The 21,389-nt window shown below is 34.7% G+C and overlaps 1 protein-coding gene across 1 annotated transcript; it reads right to left on the minus strand.

Annotated features, from left to right (window-relative positions):
- Positions 1 to 11: 11 nt before the first annotated feature.
- Positions 12 to 20,197, minus strand: LOC121369639 (ribosome biogenesis protein NOP53-like). The gene is made up of 14 exons (XM_041494674.1): positions 20,060 to 20,197; positions 14,585 to 14,655; positions 12,428 to 12,518; positions 11,157 to 11,335; positions 10,526 to 10,599; positions 9,232 to 9,327; positions 6,503 to 6,613; positions 4,998 to 5,165; positions 3,894 to 3,949; positions 3,329 to 3,448; positions 2,423 to 2,489; positions 1,804 to 1,880; positions 1,052 to 1,108; positions 12 to 83 (listed from the first exon to the last, which is right to left on the minus strand). Exons 1-14 carry the CDS (start codon positions 20,191 to 20,193, stop codon positions 77 to 79), a joined length of 1,308 nt encoding a protein of 435 aa, XP_041350608.1. The 5' UTR covers positions 20,194 to 20,197; the 3' UTR covers positions 12 to 76.
- Between the last annotated feature and the right edge of the window lie 1,192 nt (positions 20,198 to 21,389).

Raw genomic sequence — 21,389 nt, forward strand, 5'->3', positions numbered from 1 at the left:
ACTGGACAAAGTTACATAAATGGAAGTTTTTATTTATAAGTGTACAATTGTCATCCCTCTGTATATATAACAGACCTCATAACCTACAAAAGAAAGAAAAAAACAGTTACGTAAGGTGTAATTCTTAAAACAATATTTATTAACAATTAACACACAAAGTATATATATGAAAACCATGACTTGTAATACTCGGACTCAAATACTTACCACAAAATACACCCATTAATGTACATTTGATAACAGGATATATTGTACTGTGTAATTGAAAAATAAAGAACATAATTTTGGCTGAACAGGCATTATAGTTAAAGATAAACACCTAGAGGCTACAACTATTTCTGATCAAGGGCTTTTCCTGTTGGTAAAATTATATACTTGAATAACCTACACATTGCCCAAACTAGCTAATAAAATACACTTATTTGATATGACTTTTCAATACTGGTCAAATGTCATGAGGTCAAACATGTCCCTAATAAAGCCGCTCTGACTTGTGGCACCAACCAAAGACTGCCAAAACTAATTTGGACACAACGAAGACTGTTGTCTTATCCGAGTTCAGGAAGACCGTTTTAGTTCAGTACTGTCATTAACAGCTGCTGGAGAGTTGTCAATATTCAGAAAAGCATTTCAAGTTATTTTAATGTAATTAAACTTGTGGTTTTTAGGTCAAATATTTTGAAGTCGTCATGTTTGTAGTTAATGTGGGCGTGATTATTTGGGGGCGCAACATTTATCCCCACAATATTGATGCAAAATAGGGGAGCATAGTAGGTGGTACAAGTGCTTCTTGATGCCCAAAATAATCCAATTGAACACCCTGAAGTGGTTGGAAATGTCAGGTGTGTGGCACAGATGGCCATAAGAGCCTAGCATTGTCGCAGTTAGACAGGGACTAGATTGTGGAAGTGGACATAGAATTCAAAGGAGAGAAAACAATGGGCAATGGGATAAATATATATATATATATATATATATTAAAAAGAAGAATAAAGATAACTAAAAGCTAATACTACCTGCTGATCACGTGTCTTTGTCTCTCTATACTTACGTAATTTCTTTGTGAGTTTTCTTTTCAAGCACCTTGGGCTTGTACGTATTTTTCCTCCTAAGAAACAAAATGAACATATAAAATATATGGATACAATTTATAAAACTGAATGTTTAAAACAAAATTAACTAAAAAGGCACAAAGGTTTCTCATATCACAAATGTGTCGTATGAAATCTGAGAAATATTAAATTTTGGACATTGCTCAAATTTAAAGATGATGATCAGATTTTTTAAAATAAAAGCATCACATCAAAGAATGAAAAGATTTATGGCATCACTTTTTATACTGAAGTTTAAGTAATGACAAAGGAAACTTCTGCTTAGAACAATAAATAACATGGTTATGTGGGACTAGCCATGGGATCAGTCATTTAAAAAATTTATTAGCCAGGATTAAAAATTCACTAGCCCTACTTTACTTTAATACAATTTTACTAAATAGTAAAAATCGGATATGTCGCCTAAAGAGAGAGATGTAGCTTAAAAACACCGACAATGGGGAATGGGGATGGTGGGCAGGATATTCATATTTATAAAATAGACAAGTGCAACATCTGACAAATTGTTTTCACAGACGTCAGGCATGGCAACAGTAGTTATTTACTAGCCCAAGATTGAATATCATTAGCTATGGGAGTGGGCTACCATAATCTAGAAGCCTGTTTCTGTTTATGGAAACAGTTAAGAAACAAATAGGAGACATAACAATTTCTCAATGTGTTTAAATTAGAAAACAAATTTCATGCTTACTTGGCCCTTATTCTGGGTTCAATTATATTTCTCTTTTGCAAACTCTTAAATCTGTCTTCCAATAGATGTCCTTCAGGCTGCAATGAAAAAAGAAATAAACACTCAACACATTTTAATTATGGTTTTATGCTGTACGACATACGGTTACGGGTCATAAAGATAAAATATTTTTATTGTAAGGCAAAAAAAAGTAACGGAATATTTTCATCTTTTAAACGAAGGCTATATGATTTGGTCCATTAACAAATCGTTACTTTGACTCACATGGGTCTAGGAGTAAGAAACCAAAACCTAATACCTCTACATTAATGTGGGCAACTTCCACGGATAAAGCACAGTACATACCCCCACACTGATTGGGATGTGAAAAAAAAAAAGTCCACCGAGGGCAATTGATCCTAAGAGCCAAAAGCACCTCAAACACATGCTCTACTGCTAGGCCACTTCTCGCTCCAGTGTAAGACTGAAAATGAGCATCAAACATAGCCTTTGATGTACTGGTTGCAGTGGGAAATGATACAATGGGTTTAAAAAATTGGATATTTATAAAATTGGCCTGATAGATCAAATGTAAATTTAGTAGTATTCAAATATGTTTTAATCTTTCTAAGCCACCCACCGAAAGCAGTCTGAGTGAACCTCTCAGTTCATCCGTCAACTTCAGCTCCAGTTCGGGCTCCTCAAATCTGAACAGGTTAAGAAAATCAATGGAAAGGCATATCTCTTCAGAAAGAAAGAAATGTTTCGTTAAACAATGCATTCAACACATTTTAATTTTAGTTATTTTATGGCATCAGATATTCAGAGATAATTAGAGAGGAAACTTGTTGTTGCCACTCCATGGGCTTCTCTATTCAATTAGCAATGAAAGAGACTTTTTTTTTTTTTTTTTTTTTTATATACAGTATCCCACAAATAGGATAGTACATACCACAGTCTTTGTTAGAACAGTTGTGGATCACTGGGCTATATTCCACAACTCAAAATTCCAAGTGCACTGTACGTGTTGTGTGAAATACCTACCAGAATCTGACATCCAATAGCCAATGTATTTTGTGCACTGGAGTGTGTTAAACATTCATTCCTAACTGCACAAAGTGCTTCTGTGAGCATTTAATGTGGGTTTTTCCTATTTGTGGAAACACCATCTTGGACTATACAGCCATTTGTTTCATCATTTTGAATCCTATCCACAGGTGTATGTGGAAGTTATCATTCATTTCTAATTCTGTTCACTTGTATTCTTGGTATGTCAATAATGAATTAAAAAAAACCCTGTTGGTTTCAGTTCAGTTGATGCCAAAGAGAAAGACAGTCTGGCTACCTTGCAAAACTGACGTGGACTGCTTTTAAGAATCTGTCATTTTGGTATATTTGTGATGCTAGATATTCTTTTCTTTATCATTATGGAGTAATGATTGAGAACCACTTGAAGACAACATGTTATAATTAACAGGTGTATATTGAACATTTATAACTAATTCTTAAAACTACACTACATTTCATGTTCTTTGACAAAGGATACTTGTGTTTTCCGATTCTTTTAGGGAGGTATTTGCTTTTCTCCTTGAGTTCTTCTTTCTTTGTCGCCCTTTTCTCATACACCGTTTCTTGTTTATGGATCTCCTTCTTGATTGATTTCACACTAGAAAAGTTAAAGAGTTATTGAAATATGTGTTAACAATTCCTCATAGTCCAATGGGTTACAACGATTCTAAATAAGAATTCCACTACATTGAAGATCTTGCCAACCATAAACATATTTGGTGAATTTAAAAACTGTTTCTGAAGTAACATTCAGGATTAATATAGTTCTTCAAAAAAATAAAATAAAATAAACTTTTTTTAATTTAAAATGTTTTTTACTAACTAAAGAAACAAGAACCAATTTATATAAACTAGGAATATTTTTTAAGTAGTTATAGATGGCTCTATAAAAGTCAAAATAAGAAGTCCTGGTAAATCTAGACTAATAAACAAGACAAAAGCATTAAGACTAGGACAGACAAAACAATTCTAATGAAGAAGGGTTTCATATTAGTTTTGAACATTGTTAATATCTGAAATAATAGGAAAACAAAACTACTAACCGGAATATTTCATTTTCAACCTTCTTTTTTGTTTTCAACTTTGTGGCTATCTTCAGCTGAAATAATATTGATTATTATTCAAGATATAATTAACTACTGATATCCACTATATATATAATATGTAAATAATCTTTATAAATTGTAAAATCATATGGGGATAGATCTCAACAGCAAGCAATCCTTAGTGTCTAAAGACAATACATGTTCCCTACCAGGCCCAACAACGTTTGTATGTCCTAAATTTAAGGGTCATACCTCTGCCAAACATGGGTATATTGTCATGAAATTCAAACTTTGTTCGAACAGTACATGATAAAGCTATGCACAAAATGTCAGATTAATATCTTAAGGCATTGTAGAAAAAAAGTCCAGAAAACTATATGGGGACACACAGACAGACAGAAGAATGGGGATGAAACCTATAGTCCCCACCACCTAGCCTGAAAAAATGTCAAAAGTGAGTTGAATCAAACATTTCATAAACCTGTCATGATACTTAGAACTCATTTTATTAAGTGACAGTAGCTCAGTTTAAATAGATTGTTAACCGTAAACATCATGACTTTATTAACTATAATTTTGTCTTCTTTTTTTTCATGAAGCAAAAATTTATGAAACCAAACCGCATATATGTGGGTCTAATTATAACAAAAATTAAGTTTCGTGGAACACACCAACCCAGCACACTATTTAAGTTGTGATTACTTGGCCATCTAATATCTGGGATAAAATATAATGGTGAGTGCTCTATTGATGTGCAATGGTCACAACATCACTTGGGGTTTTTTCTGACCCAATTACTGATTCACGACTGGTATATCAACAGACTGTCATGCCTATGGGAAAGTGCATCTAAACGATCCCTTGCTGATTTTTCAGAAGGAATAGCCAATGTGGCGGAAATCGATTTTTTCTTTTTAAAAAAAAAAACATATATCAAAATAACCATATGTTAGATACAAAAAAACAGAGTTTTCAATATGTCTAGGCATCATAAAATAAATATTCCTTTTCTTTCGTTTATAACCCACTAATTGTTGGGTTTCGTTTTACCCCCCGGGTGACCATCTCACTGATAAATAAAGTAAGGTACGTTCTCATTACCTCATGTTTCTGTTCTCTTGCCTTCCTCTTCTGTTTCTTTGTTTTGAAGTCTTCTCGTCTCACTGGAGGATTGACAGAGATTTTATCAAGATCAGTGTCGACATTTTCATCTTCCTCTCCCGCCTTCTCATCATGCAATCCAGCGGACATCTCCTCCAACCAGGTTTTCTAGAAACAGAAAAATAAAGAAACAAATGTGTTAAAAAACACCGTAGCAAATTGTTTAATTGGCACCTATTAGACATCAAGCATTTTTATAAATTTCAAAATATTTACCAACAAAAATTATGCCTACATAGATATATCCTGGAGTAATCAATAGTTACGCACCTAAGAACAAACAGTAAAGTAAATGTGTAACTGAAAAGAAATAAAACAAATATTATTTACTTAAACAGTTGGTCCTTTGCTGTATATTACACAGTATTTGTTATTAATATTTACTGCCGAATTCATTTGACAAAGCAAGTTTTTAAATAGAACCCACTTTTGGCGTACTAATTAAAACGTAACAAATAATCGTACACTCCATTCTTGTTACATGTTCGATAATTTCCATCTCTGGACCCGTGTATTTGAGAAAACTGACTTTTCACTGATGAAAAAACAAATGATGTAAATCACTTATCAAAATGTATTTTATTTTAGACATACCGGCTATTCTGCTAATGCAACAGGAAGTGTTGTTTTATCACTTGTTCATAAATCTGACATCATAGGTTCACGCAGCTTTAGAACAAATGTGATGTGCTCAACTATGATACTGATGGCATTAATTAACCACTTGATTGTTTGTTCCACAATATTACTATCAATGTTTGAAATGTAAATTCTGGTGTAACAGTATTTAAATTCACTCCCATCTGATTTGACCGGCCTCGGTGGCGTCGTGGTTAGGCCATCGGTCTACAGGTTGGTAGGTACTGGGTTCGGATCCCAGTCGAGGCATGGGATTTTTAATCCAGATACCGACTCCAAACCCTGAGTGAGTGCTCTGCAAGGCTCGATGGGTAGGTGTAAACCACTTGCACCGACCAGTGATCCATTACTGGTTCAACAAAGGCCATGGTTTGTGCTATCCTGCCTGTGGGAAGCGCAAATAAAAGATCCCTTGCCGCTAATCGGGAAAGTAGCCCATGTAGTGGCGACAGCGGGTTTCCTCTCAAAATCTGTGTGGTCCTTAACCATATGTCTGACGCCATATAACCGTAAATAAAATGTGTTGAGTGCGTCTCTAAATAAAACATTTCTTTCCCATCTGATTTTTGCAATGACAATCATTTAACATTGGTCAAATGAAAACAATGTTACACACTGCGAAACTGTAGAAAACTTGGATAGTTTTCTCTTGTCACGAATATTTAACCTCATCTCTAACCAATGGCATTTCCTCCTACTTCAATAGACTGGTCCGAACATTCTAATGAATCATAGGCTTTCTAAGTGAGTGGCTTTCTGCCATAGCATTATTCAATGTATAATAAAAAAAATATTTAAAGAAATACCTCTGTTGGTGTATCTTTTAACAATGGGAATTTGCCTTCAAGTGCATTATAGAGCTTTCTTTCTGCTTTCAACTTTTTCTTCTCAACTTCTTCAGCTTTCAACAGCAAGTCCTACATAAACAAGACAAAATTAATGAACATCCCATAATTTAAAGCCGCACACCCTAGTTCCATCCAGCGAAAATAAATTATAATTTGGTTAATCTACAAACCTGTAACACACTTAGATCACGTATGTATCAAATGGAGTGAAAAAGCAGGTTTTATATCGATAAATACCATGGGAATCCCCATGTCCCAATTGCTTGAAATAATTTTTTAAGTTTGTATTCTGATGTCACCCTTAGATGTCGCTCGAAGCACAACAATGCCTACGTCACGACAAATTTCACAGACTTGGGGTGCGTTCTTTTCACCTCTCCTGGACATGTTCCAACTGTTCTGTCCTGGTTGTATCCCCTCTCCAGATATCGTAGGACTTAGCAAAATTATTGGTTTTAAGGGTTTGTAACGTTTTGTATTGACATACTTACTTGTCTGAACTTTATTGTTACTGAAAATGTTCACGAACTGTGAAGAAAAATCTCACAAATGAACAACAACAAATCAGATGTTGATTGCGCGAACCGTGCACGAGAAAACAAACCAAACCAAAATTATAACGGTCACGTGGTATACCAACGTCTGACATTGAACTAGAAATATCCCCTCTAAAAATAGATTAGACCTTGTCTGCTCAACGGAGTTTTTCAGAAATAAGAAAAATGCATTTTGTGGTATTACTAACACCAGGATTACCAGGATTACCAAAAAACACTTCAGGTGAATGGAAATGTATATTCTAAATAATAAACGGTAAGTAAAGTGCAATTTTATTTGTGAAAAAATGGGTTTAATAGCGAAAAACAACGCCGTAATGGTTAACAACTAGCCGTAACTAGGGTGTGTCCCTTTAATGTGACTAATTTGCTTAGCTTTTAAGTTGGTACTCACAGTGTAATATCAGTAGGAAAATCGAGAAAGATATAGCTCAGCAGATTGTTTTTTGGGTGGTTTTAACGACACCACTAGAGCACACTGATTTATTAATCATCAGCTATTGGATGTCAAACATTTGGTAATTTTTACATATAGTCTTAGAGAGGAAACCCACTACATTTTGTTCCATTAGTAGCAAGGGATCTTTTATATGCACCATCCCATAGACAGGATAGCACATACCACAGCCTTTGATATACCAGTCGTGGTGCACTGGCTGAAGCAAGAAATAGCCCAATGGGCCCACCGACGGGGATCGATCCTAGACCAACAGCGCATGATATGAGCGCTTTACCACTGGGCTACGTCCCACCCCACTCGGTGATAGAGCCGTGTCCTGAGGTATGATGGGCAACACGACTGATCGCCCTCAACCAGGCCTCTGAAAATTGCGAGCGAGAACAACCGTTTCATCTGCATGTCACTTGCACAAATCTAACCTTGTGTAACCTATTTTTTATTCACACATTAAATTTAGGACTTCATTTACATTATTTTTTGTGTAACCCAATCTGTGCCTAAATACCTGTGTCCTACCCTGCCTATGGAAAAATACATATAATAGATCTCTTGCTGTTTTTTGTTTTTTTAAATAATAAAAATATTAAACAAGAGTACCTGTGAGGTACATGATACACCCATCAGGAGTTTTATGGAAAACCATATCCATATTAATGAATATGTTATGGGTATGATTCAGTTCTAATTATGTGAAATTTTTGCTATGGGATGGATGAACAGTTTGTTTTGGACCAACCACCATCCCAAATTGTTCCTACATATGAGGTTTGATGGTCCTGTATGCATCTGTATGCAAGATATGGTCCGGACAAGGATTTACTATTATGTGTAGTAGACTGTGAAAAGTAGGTCACAGTGACCTAGTAATAATATGCAATACACCGCCATCCCAAGTTGTTCCTACATGTGAGGTCTGATGGTCTTGTATGCAAGATATTTTCTGGACAAGGATTTACTGTTATGTGCAGTAGACCATGAAAATTAGGTCACAGTGACCTAGTAATAGTACACAACACACCGCCATCCCAAGTTGTTCCTACATATGAGGTTTGACGGTCATGTATGCACCTGTATGCAAGATATGGTCCGGACAAGAAAAAGTTAACAGACGGACATACAGACAAAGAAAGAAATGTTTTAATGACGCACTCAACACATTTTAATTTACGGTTATATGGCGTCAGACATATGGTTAAGGACCACACAGATTTTGAGAGGAAACCCGCTGTCGCCACTACATGGGCTACTCTTCCGATTAGCAGCAAGGGATCTTTTATTTGCGCTTCCCACAGGCAGGATAGCACAAACCATGGCCCTTGTTGAACCAGTTATGGATCACTGGTCGGTGCAAGTGGTTTACACCTACCCATTGAGCCTTGCAGAGCACTCACTCAGGGTTTGGAGTCGGTATCTGGATTAAAAATCCCATGCCTCGACTGGGATCCGAACCCAGTACCTACCAGCCTGTAGACCGATGGCCTACCACGCCGCCACCGAGGCTGGTGACATACAGACAATGCCATACCATATTACAACCCATAGATGGGCGTATAACAACCAGATAAATATACTGTCGGACCATAAACAAAATTTCAGTTGATTAATTTTTGTGCTGGTCATGTATAAGTAAACAAAGTATGTTTTTGTTGTTGTGGGTTGTGAGCACCAACCTGGTAATCATCAAAAGCTGGGTTGTAGGAAGCCCCAGGATGTGGAACTTCGACAGCAGGTAGTTCTGATGTAGGCTTCTTGTATTTGGGAGGAACCTGCAGCATCAACATAAACATGTATCATAAACATTAAAAAAAAAATTGTTTCCTAATCTGACGAATGGAAGTAACACCATTCCCCAAAATTGAGAAAATAAATGGTGGGAGATCTTCGGTATAAAGATAAAAATGAAGAGTTAACTTCTTAAATGTGATATATGCCAGTTTATTACATACCTACTTAATCTTACTATAGTAATAAAGACAATTCTAACTGTGCAATAAAACAAATATTTTTGCTTGAACCTATGTGTGATACAAAGTCTCGCAAAATCAAACCAGGAATGACATCATGTTCCTAGCCAGGATGCTCAGCATTCTGTCAATTCATTAAAATTCAAACAACTTTCCAGACAAAATTTTTGTTAATCAAAATATAAAAATTCAGGGTTTCAAGAATGTTTTTTAAAATTCACTAGCCATGGGATCAGCGATTTAAAAAATTTATTAGCCAGGATTAAAAATTCACAAGCCCTACTTTACTTTAAATCAAGACAATTTTACTAAATAATCAGATATTTCACCTAAAGAGGGAGATCACTAACATTGGGGGTTGGGGTAGGATATTCATATTTACCATACAAAATAAATAACTGCAACATTTAACTTTTTTTCACTAGCCATTGGGCATGGCAATAGTAGTTATTTGCTAGCCCAACACTGAATATCACTAGCCATGGGAGTGGGGCTACCATAACTTAGAAGCCCTGAAAGGTTTTATTTATTGCATTCATTTATTGTGCCCAAGATTTATACCATTCGACTACTATGTGGTCTCGTCATATAATATTCTTGCACACTGTTCATTTGTGCAATAAATAACAGGGCAAAACAACTGGTATGTGGTTCTGTCTACATATTGCATTCTGGAGATGAACTCTTCAAATATTAATTACTCCTTTATTAAGACCAGGACAGAAAAGTATTGATCTGAAGACAATATTGTTCATCTTTAAAGTTAATATAAATATAAATGCTACAAGCTATTTTCTTGCCCAGTGGACTGAATTAACAATTACAATATAAGAAGTGATGGAGATATTTATGAAATGCCTTTCTTCATAACCTTATTAAAAATAATAAATGAACTTACACAAGATTTAATAAACAACAAACTAAGGTATTATTATAAATCAAGCATTAGTCTTATATTCTCAGAAAAAGATGTGAAATAACTAATGGAATATCAACATACTTTAACTCGTTTCTTCTTCGTAACAACCAAAAAATAATCAATCTCTTCCGGCTGGTTTGTTGACTGGCACGAATCTAACAATAAAAACAAGATCCAAAATAACTATATTAAGATGAAATCTATACTGTATTTCTCATCAACAAAATATGTTTTGTTAAATGTTTACACAAACATAAAATTTATAACACAAGCTACATTATCTATAACAAACATTTTAATGAAACAAATGCCCAAAGAAATTCTAGTACGAATTCTACATCATCAAATGTCTCGCTTATTTTAAACTTAGTCAGTATTCCCAATAGTTGCATCCATGTTAATAATAATAATAATAATAAAGTAAATTTTAAAATAAATAATAAGAAACTTTGATATTGAGTTAAATACTAAAGTTGATGCGGTCACCACAGAGGCCACTGCCATCAAAAAAATAAATACCTATATCTTGTTTTTTTACTGTGTAAAAAAAGGGGGGGAAAAAGGATGTTTTGGCCTATGTTTGATCCATATTAAGAATTTGAACAAGACCTTACAGTGTTGTAATATATTCTGAAAATGAATTTTTATCAAATGAAATAAAAGAAACTGGACAGGATTGGGATTATAACTGGTGTATTGTCTAATTTATTACCTGACCAAAGGTCATATTTTGCCCTTGGCAGTATGTTGCGTGTTTTTATTCTTTTAATTTTTTCTCTTCTGGCTTCTATTCTCTGCTTTTTGGCTGTAAGTTTTGCAACAGACTTGACCTTTTTCCCCAGCTGCTCGAGAACTTTGGGGGACACTGTGCGTTTCTTAATGTTATGAGCTCTGAAATAAAATTATAAAGCTTAACTCTTATGCATCCAGCTTTACATTCAGAAAATGTCAGTACTATTTAAACCAAGTTTCCGACGTGTCATTTTGAACATATACTTTTCAATCTCAAATTGTAAGAAACAACAAGTAATCCCAAATGTCATCTTCTTCAAACTCTGTGTTATTAGTTATTTTTTGGTGAATATATATCAGGGATCTCACTGACCCCCGAAAAGTGTCTTTTGAAGCATGGAACTTGGACAGGACTCTTAGTTTTTTCAGTTTTAACTTAAAATCCTATTATGGGACTCCCCATATTTCACAAGAAAGCTCAAATGACCCCCAATGGAGAAAGTCCAGTGAGAACCCTGATATATCCTTTAAAAGCCTTCAGTTGCTACTTTCATTAAATAATAATAATATCCAACCAAAAAAATTAAATATTTTGAAATATCAATAAAAAGTGAACCCATGTACATGTTGTCATCAATAACGTTTACACAAATTTAAACTCTTTTAGTTTTCTTTTCAAAATTGCAATAACAACTTAAATACGAATACTAGTAAAAAAACCAAAAAAAAAACCATCAAACATCTTTAATTGTTATTCTACTCAGTGTATCCCCTAGGGGCTGGTAGGACCCCACTACGACCCCATGAATTTCTTTACTGAGACTGTAAAAATTTGTTTTAAATTATATTTAAACATTACATAATTAATTTGCAAGTCTTACAAGAAATTATTGTCAAAAGCATTATATGATGAATTAACACAAATTTAAAAATGTACCTACATAAAAAAAAATTACAAGTTGGTTACCATTTTATTTCTACTATATGTACTGACTAAGTACTATGTTCTAGCGTACACAGAATTAAGACAGGTAACTCATGTGAATGCTGACTGCTCGCGTCTCGACTGGTCGCGTCTCGATGCATGCTGCATTATTTTCTTGATTTACAGTATTTTTTTTAATTAAAAACAAAACCTACCTACATAATGTTAATCTATGTAAATGTTTATACATTTATGCCTGTTGATAATAAATAGAATATTGTACTACATGTGCATCTATGACTGATAATAGTCTATTCTAAACTTACATTCTGGCTGGTTTTATCAATGGATCCAACTCCAAATTGGCGTAACATTTCAAATAATTGGAAGATCTTTTTCTCTTTTGTGGCACTGGCTCTGAAAACACAACAGCAATTGTTTAAACACATCAATTCAAATAATGCCATAAGATTATTATACAATGTTGTTTACAATACTGAATTGAAGCTTACATTGTGGTAAACATCTATATTTAGATGACAGGCTGTACTTCAATAGAGTATGGTGAAAATGGCACACTAAAGAAACTGTGTTATTCTTTGGCTTTGGTGTCATTATCAACCTGATTGTGACAAATGATATGACAACAGCTGGCTATAATATTATTTTCACCTGTTATTTCTACTCTTAATGGTATGACTGAGTGAGCATTTTGCCTGTGGAAAAAACTTTCAGTATTCAGGGCTAGCTCTGGCACTCAGCAAGTTCACCAATTGCTAATTTTAAAAACAACTGGCGAAATTTATTTTAATTTGCCGAATAAATTTCTTGTAGTACACATGTATTTGTTATTTTATTAGAAAATACCTGGGGATTTTTACAATTTTTAAGTTTAAATAGATGATTTGGCAAAATCTTCTGATCACCCAGAGCTAGCCCTGATATTGTCCAAGACCCACATTCCGTTAACGCGATTTCGTATGCGTGAGTTTATCGATACAGAGCATTTACACTGTACCCTTTCCATAGGTCTATACATGATTCTGCGTGTGTGCACACAGTGCGCTGTAAAAAAAGTTGATCAATGAGAAAGTTTTTCCATGCAGTAACATCATAACATAAAATATTTACTTTCGGCTTAAAGTACACTTTGTGACATCAAATTTTGTAGACTAATCCACTTGCAAAAATGCAGATATGGAAAAGCACATTTCCACATGCGGAACTGCGTTAAAGCCGCACACCCTAGTTCCATCCAGCGAAAATAAATTATAATTTGGTTAATCTACAAACCTGTAACACAATTAGATCACGTTTTTATCAAATGGAGTGAAAAAGCAGGTTTTATATCAATAAATACCATGGGAATCCCCATGTCCCAATTGCTTGAAATAATTTTGAAAGTTAGTATTCTGATGTCACCGGTAGATGTCGCTCGAAGCACAATAATGCCTACGTCACGACAAATTTCACAGACTTTCACCTCTCCTGGACATGTTCCAACTGTTCTGTCCTGGTTGTATCCCCTCTCCAGATATCGTAAGACTTAGCAAAATTATTGGTTTTAAGGGTTTGTAACGTTTTGTATTGAGACACTTACTTGTCTGAACTTTATTGTTACTGAAAATGTTCACGAACTGTGAAGAAAAATCTCACAAATGAACAACAACAAATCGGATGTTGATTGCGCAAACCATGCACGAGAAAACAAACCGAACCAAAATGATAACGGTCACGTGGTATACCAACGTCTGTGACATTGAAATGGAAATATCCCCTCTAAAAATAGATCAGAGGCCCATGCCATTTTATGAAATACGAAAAATGCATTTTGTGGTATTACAAAAACCAGGATTACCAAAAAACACTTCAGGTGAATGGAAATGTATATTCTAAATAATAAACGGTAAGTAAAGTGCAATTTTATTTGTGAAAAAATGGGTTTAATAGCGAAAAACGCCGTAATGGTTAACAACTAGCCGTAACTAGGGTGTGTCCCTTTAATGGAAATGCCTTAGGTAATAAGGAAATAGTTTATTTAACGACACACTCAACACATTTTATTTACGGTTATATGGCGTCGGACATATGGTTAAGGACTACACAGATATTGAGAGAGGAAACCTGTTGTCGCCACTTCATGGACTACTCTTTTTGATTAGCAGTAAGGTATCTTTTATATGCACCATCCCATAGACAGGATAACACATACCACAGCCTTTGATGTACCAGTCATGGTTCACTGGCTGGAGCGAGATATAGTCCAATGGGCCCACTGGGCTACATCTCACACACACACACACACCCCACCCCTTAGGTAACAAATTCTTAAGTTTGAGCCCTGAAAGTACAGGAGTATTTTATTAAAAGATTAGGACAGGAACAGCTTTCAAGCAGCACAGAAATCTGGAATTCCATAAAATAACAGAGAATTTCTACTTAGTCTTTAACAGACATTTTTGGAGACAGCTTCTGTACATTACCTTTATCAGGTTCTTCAATTTCTTTATCCACAAAGAAAAGTTGTTCATCTTTTTTGTCAGCCACTAACCCTCTGCAATAAAAATAAATACCTGTACAAGTACACCAACCAAGAAACACATCCTGGAAAAACAAGAAACATGTTTTACAATAAGGACATACATGTATGATGGTCATAAAATAATATTACTATTACTAGCAAATTCAGAATTTTCCCCAAACAATTTTTTTTTTTATTGTAGTTGTAAATCAAATGTGGATGTTGAATACTTTTATTAACACCTTCAACACAAATTGAGTATCACATTGTTTATTAATGTAATTTCAAGGCATATATCCCGTTTCAATAATGTTTCAGTTAAATATATAGGTGCTGACAGGTCTCTTCCTGTACAGAGCCCTCAAAAGTACCCGGTCTCCGGCGGCAAATCGCCGCCTGAAACAGCTTTTGCCGCCGCCTACTTTTCGTTGATGGTTGATGCTTTCTCTTCTTTAATTTCTTCGATTTTTCAAATGTTTCTTGGGGAGGGCCCCCAGACCCCCCGCTTTGCCCCCTGCTATCATCACTGTTGTAGCCTGCAACTTCTTAAACTATTGAGGGCGCTGCTGTAGTGATTAATGTCCAATATATGCTATCAGCAAACTCAAAAATTAGCAATGTAGTGGTATTTAATGTTAAACATAGGATTTGTGTTGTATTAGAGTAGAAATCTTTGCCTACTGTGTGGTTTTCACTAAACACTGTTATCTCTGGCAGCAGAGATCATAACCATCAGAATGTCCATCTAGCTTACAAACATCAGAATACTCAAGCTAGAACCTGACCAGGTACCTGTAGCCCCAAGACCCTGGCTTTAGGGTGAATCTCACACCTTAAAATTGAAGCATTTGTCAAGTTTATGGGTTGACAGCTCTGGTACAGTGATTTATTTATTTTATTATTTATTGGTATTCATAAATCGCAGTTGAAGATTAATAAATAACTGTAGTCTTCTACCGTAGAGTGTAGGTCTGTGAGTGGACGTCCTAACTCGGAAGTCATGTTGATAGAAAAAAAAGAGTAAAGTTTGTTTTATTTAACGACGTCACTTGAGCACATTGATTTTTTATCGTATTATCGTCAAACATATGGTCATTCTGACACTGTTTTTAAGAGGAAACCCGCTGTCGCCATATAGGGTACTATTTTACGACAAGGCAGCAAGGGATCTTTTATTTGCGCTTCACACAGGCAGGATAGCACAAACCATGGCCTTTGTTGAACCAGTTATGGATCACTGGTCGGTGCAAGTGGAATACACGTACCCATTGAGCCTTGCAGAGCACTCACTCAGGGTTTGGAGTCCGTATCTGGATTAAAAATCCCATGCCTCGACTGGGATCCGAACCCAGTACCTACCAGCCTGTAGACCGATGGCCTAACCATGACGCCACCGAGGCCGGTCGTGTTCATAGAAAATGATAAATAAAATTATAAACTTATATTATAAAGTCTACAGAAAGCCATACCATCGACGTCCCAAACTGCCTTCACCTAACAACAAAAACACGAATACGATATTTACGGAAATACTAATCTACATTTTTCAGCTACAATACGTGAAACAAAATAAACTGCATTCAAGTAACGTAAAAAAAATCAACAATGAGGACGTAAAACAAATCCATTCTAATAAATAAAAGTTAAACACCCTCCGGTAAACAGGAAAGGGTGCGACATTTCTAACTGCGGTTCATCATTTTCCATTTTTAAGGCAACCACATGAAAAAATATATGTTTCTTAATTATACATAGTCAGCGGTTGCAAAACAAGGCGTCGCATGCGACGTTTACTACCCTCATTTCCGACATCTATTTTCAGCACAGTTGCTCAGAATCCGGAAACAAAAGAAACATCTAAAAGTCACTTTTTTCGATTTGCTGTTACATGCAATATTTCACTGACAAATAGTTGATCACCAGTAATCTTTGACTCATCCATGACATCAATATACCTACCGATGTAACTTTATTCAAGTTATAAAATGTAAACATTGAAAAAAAAAAAAAAGTTCATCGTATCGCCGCCATTTTGTTGTTTTTCTTGCACTGGAATCCAAATATTTGTTCTTCTAATACTAATATTAATAGAGTGCCAAACGGTAACCAGTATTTTTATTAGTTTAAAGGTTGCAAGCCACCATTTACATTTGCAAAACTTTAAAAGTGGAAATTATTAATTTAATTTATAAAATATCAAATAAATTGAAAAAAAAATAATAATAATAATAAATATAATTAAATACACAATATCATGGAATAGATAAATTTAACAAAGTATCTACATAGAAAAATTACTAATTGGGTGTGGGGTGGGTGGGGTGGAATTGTATGTCTTAACCTATAATACATGTACAGTTTATGCTAATACAGGGTTCATACACTGCAAATGGTTTCATTTTCCAGGACTTTTAAGGGCTATTTTCATTCATTTTCCAGGACTATTTTACCTTTTTCCAGGGGTCTGAATATATGACTTGGAAAGAAGTTTTTGTTTAACGACACCCTAGCAGATTGTTTAGTCAGTGGCTGCTATGTCTCCAGCATACAGTACTTGTTACACACGGTCTACAGTAGTCACACCCCACTCTGGATATAACTTTTGGATGGTAAAGTTGTAAACTAAAACTGTTGAAATAAAATATTTTATTAACTACAATTGCTGTACATTGTACAAAATAGTGATATAAACATGTATCTAATACTCAAATAGAATACATATACACATCAGGGGACAATATTTTGAAATCTGAGGTAACCGGAAGTCGGTTCACGTGGTTTTTACCTAGGTAACCGATTGTTCGGTTATGTGAATTATATTTCCGTAACCTATATTTCCGTAACCTGTGGATTACCTAATCGGTTACCTCAAAGTTACGTTGAAAATATATTTTAAATACATAATTTTTAGCTCAAACAAAGTTAAAACAAAGTACAAAAGAAAACGTTTTATAAAACAGTTTCTTTAATGATTGCAAATCAAAAGAAGTGACTTGTAGACGTTTCGTTTGTTTTCGTACGATCGTAGCGTTGTAGATTTATTATTATTATTATTATTATTCAGCACTTGCCATCGGGATCGCAAAAAGTAATTTTTAGTTGCCCGAATCTAAAAACCACTGTCCTCGGGCATTCTAGAACCTCTGTGCAGCTTGCGGAAGTTAACACTATTGTAAAAGGACTAAATATCAGCCCAGTACTGAAACAAAATAGATACATTTGGAGGAAAAATGCCCATATGCATGATTAGACTAATAATTTTCTTTTATAAATAACAAATAAAGGCTATCATTTGTCATTGATATGTAAAATGTAGTATATAGCAGATTAAAAAAAAACCACCAAAAAATCAAACAACAAATGTCCAGTTCCTCTGAACTATAAAACAGGCTACTCATTGGTGCATGATTAGATTAATAAAAATAATAACATAAAAAGAAAGATCACAATTTGACACTGATATTTTGCAGTGGCGATGCAACTTTCACTTTATCGATGGTACTTCTATACTACAGTGACGTTCCAAATGTTTGTTATTTAAAGCTCATTATTCGATGTTAGTATTTTTCAGCTTTTGTGACATTGTTGCATTTTTGTTTACGTTAAAACCATTTTCAACCTTTGTAGAATTATAGGTAATCCAATAGTATGTCTACATATATTCCTTTAGTACGGAAGCGTATTAGTGCCACCAAACGCAATAGAATAGCTCCAGATAATTTAGGCGCCTTAGCAGTCCGTGCACATTTCTTTAAAACTTTTGGCTCGACTCTATACTGAGCCTTTGGTCGCAAATCACAACCCTTGCAATATACCGTTGTCTACTGGTTTGCCGATAAATCAAGTATCTAAAAATCAGTCTAAAACATTTGTCAGAATACTAGTGTTAAAGCGATAGCTCACTTTGTGAGGTGTTAATTCCTACTTTACGAGCTAAATGGATTTATTCAGTTACTCGAATATGTCGGGATTTAACAGGTCCATAAAATTATTTACATGCAAGTAGTCAACTTATATGACGTCAGACGCATGCTTGTTTTTTTTTAAATAAATTTTTTTAGCCACCTGTCGTTAAACGTACACTTTCCGTTAGGCATTTTCGCAGAAGTGATTTACACATCTACCCGTTTTTCTTTTTCTTTTTTTTTAATGTCATACTGGTATATATTTTTTATCCGGATTTCATGCTTGAAGAATTGTGTCGCCACCTCAATTAAGATTATCTACTCGTGCTCTAACGAGCACCACTATGCCTATCTATAGACCAAATAAACCAACACAGTATTTCCTGCTCAACAACTGACCAATGGCAGTCGACCTCATTATAATCATCGATGCGTTTAGGTATTGTTTTTGTGGGGGGGTTTCTAAGTCAAACGCAATTATTTATGTATTTGTAACATCACAAAAAATAAAAATTAGAAACAAAATTTCAAATTTCCAGGACTTTCCAGGAGGTAAACTGACTTTTCCAGGACATTTAAGGACTTTCCAGGGTTAAAACAAAAAATTAAGCACTTTCCAGGGTTTTCCAGGATGCGTGAGAACCCTGTAATAAAGGTCTTGTTTCTTTTTTGAAGGTTTTTTTTTTTTTTTGTTTTTTTTGGGGGGGGGGGTGGGGGAGGAATTCCCATTTATAATAAATAAATATATACACATTTATAGAAGATAAAATATTAATTTGTTTTTAATGCTGTTAATTGTTCTAATAGGTAACATGGATAGTTTTTATAACTTAGGTAGTATTAGTGTAAAGAATTATTTTTAAATATTAATAAGTAACTTTATTCTAAACTGATGAAAATTGTTTGCCTGTTTTTCTAAACATACCATAAAATATGCCCAATGAGCATGTTGTGTAACTTGACAAATTGATTTAACATGATCTTAGTATGCAAAATGTATATTAAAAAGTTAATTATTTCAATTTAATGGGGGGGTTTTGTTTTATAAACAGTTAAAATTGGAAAAATGAATTTTTCACCATGACCAATAAATTTTCAAATCCACAGGTCCCATGGCAAGTGAATTAAAAAAAAAAAATCTAGAACGCCATGTTGGCATGTACATGGAACGCTTGTAACAAATTGATAACGCTTATTCCTGCACTGACCAATCATATTCAAGGATAGAAATGTGAGTCATACTTCCAATCTTGGGTCAACAATTTCACCAACTATATGCATTACTAGTGGACTACATTGCACACTTCTGGGGTAACCGATTCCGGCCCATAGACACACACACACCCATTACTGAGTGCCTGTAGCTCTCGATACACCCCCCACCCGATGACAACAAATCGATTGCGCGAACCGTGCACGAAAAAACAAAGTGAACGGAATTTGAAGCATAACGCAGTTAGGGACGTTGACGATACTGAACACTATAGTATATATAGTATAATTTTTGTAGTTTTGATAGTTGAAAAGTATACCCAGTTCTTTCTTGTAATCTTTCATCCTCTAGGAACTCCTCAACTTTTGAAACATCTATATTTTTCCATGACTTTTTCTTGCTTTTGGCTATTCTTTTACGTTTGGGACCCACATGTGTTGCAACAGCTGCCATACTTGATTTGTTGGCTTGTAATTTCTTCCACTGAAACACGGCGTACCGGTGCCCTTAGTGGACGCTTTTAATATGCGCGTTTTGTTGTTGTTGATATAAATAATAAATAAAATATATTCCCTCAATAGTATACTTTGTAAATTACAATATTAAAATGTGCTTGTTAATAGCAAACTAAAGGCAGTAAGAATAATGTTCATGTCATTGTACGTCCTTCCCACAGGGAACGCCTTTACCCCTTTAATAGGCTCTATGGAATTTACCATAAGTTATACCGACGCCATATAACCATAATTAAAATGTGTTGAATGCATCGTTAAATAAAACATTTCTGAGACGATTGTTTTCTAAATTGGACACAAAAATAAATTTGTTGTTGTTTGTTTGTTTTGCTGTGTGATTGTTGGTTTTTTGTTGTTGTTTTGAGCGGAGGGTCTAAAACACTTTTACTTTCCTTCTTACGTCAAACCAAACTGAAATTATTTACAAAAGACATTTTTTTAGGAAGCTGAGACGGACTATAGTCCACTTGTACCTAAACACAGCAATATATCTTTATATGTACATTTGTCATTGTCAGAGCAGCACACATCACAGTATTTGATGGACCAGTCATGGTGCCTTGGCTGGAATCAATCTAATTAAAATTAGCTCCACTATTACATGTGGATCTAAAGACAGCCAGTTGGAGCTCATGTCCACCAATCAAAACGTTACTTGCAGAATCCTGCCAGTGATTTAAAACTAACAAGACTGCGTAGTCCCCAATGTCCAGGTAACATTTCGTCTGTAAATAATAATTTAAATATTGACCAATCACACTTCGCCTTTTATAACGTTATTTGGGAGCATACAAATTCTAAAAATATCGGGCGAGTCTATTTTAGTGGCCGCAGTACAGCGAACCATACCAATACGTACGGGGTGGGTTATCAGTCTTCAATTTTACATTAAAAATTATTTATTTATTTATAAAATTTAAAAAAAACTATCAGTCTTCAGTTTTACATTACAAATTATTTATTTTATAAAATAAAACATGTTTTAAGGCATTCGTAATTCACACGAAACATGTCGTATACCCTCAGGATAATTCGGAATGTTTTCAAATTATTTTTAAATCACTGGCAGGATTCTGCAAGTAAGGTTTTGATTTGTGGACATGAGCTCCAACTGGATGTCTTTAGATCCACATG

The sequence above is a fragment of the Gigantopelta aegis genome, chromosome 4, assembly GCF_016097555.1.
Source record: "Gigantopelta aegis isolate Gae_Host chromosome 4, Gae_host_genome, whole genome shotgun sequence".
Lineage (NCBI taxonomy): Eukaryota > Metazoa > Mollusca > Gastropoda > Neomphalida > Peltospiridae > Gigantopelta > Gigantopelta aegis.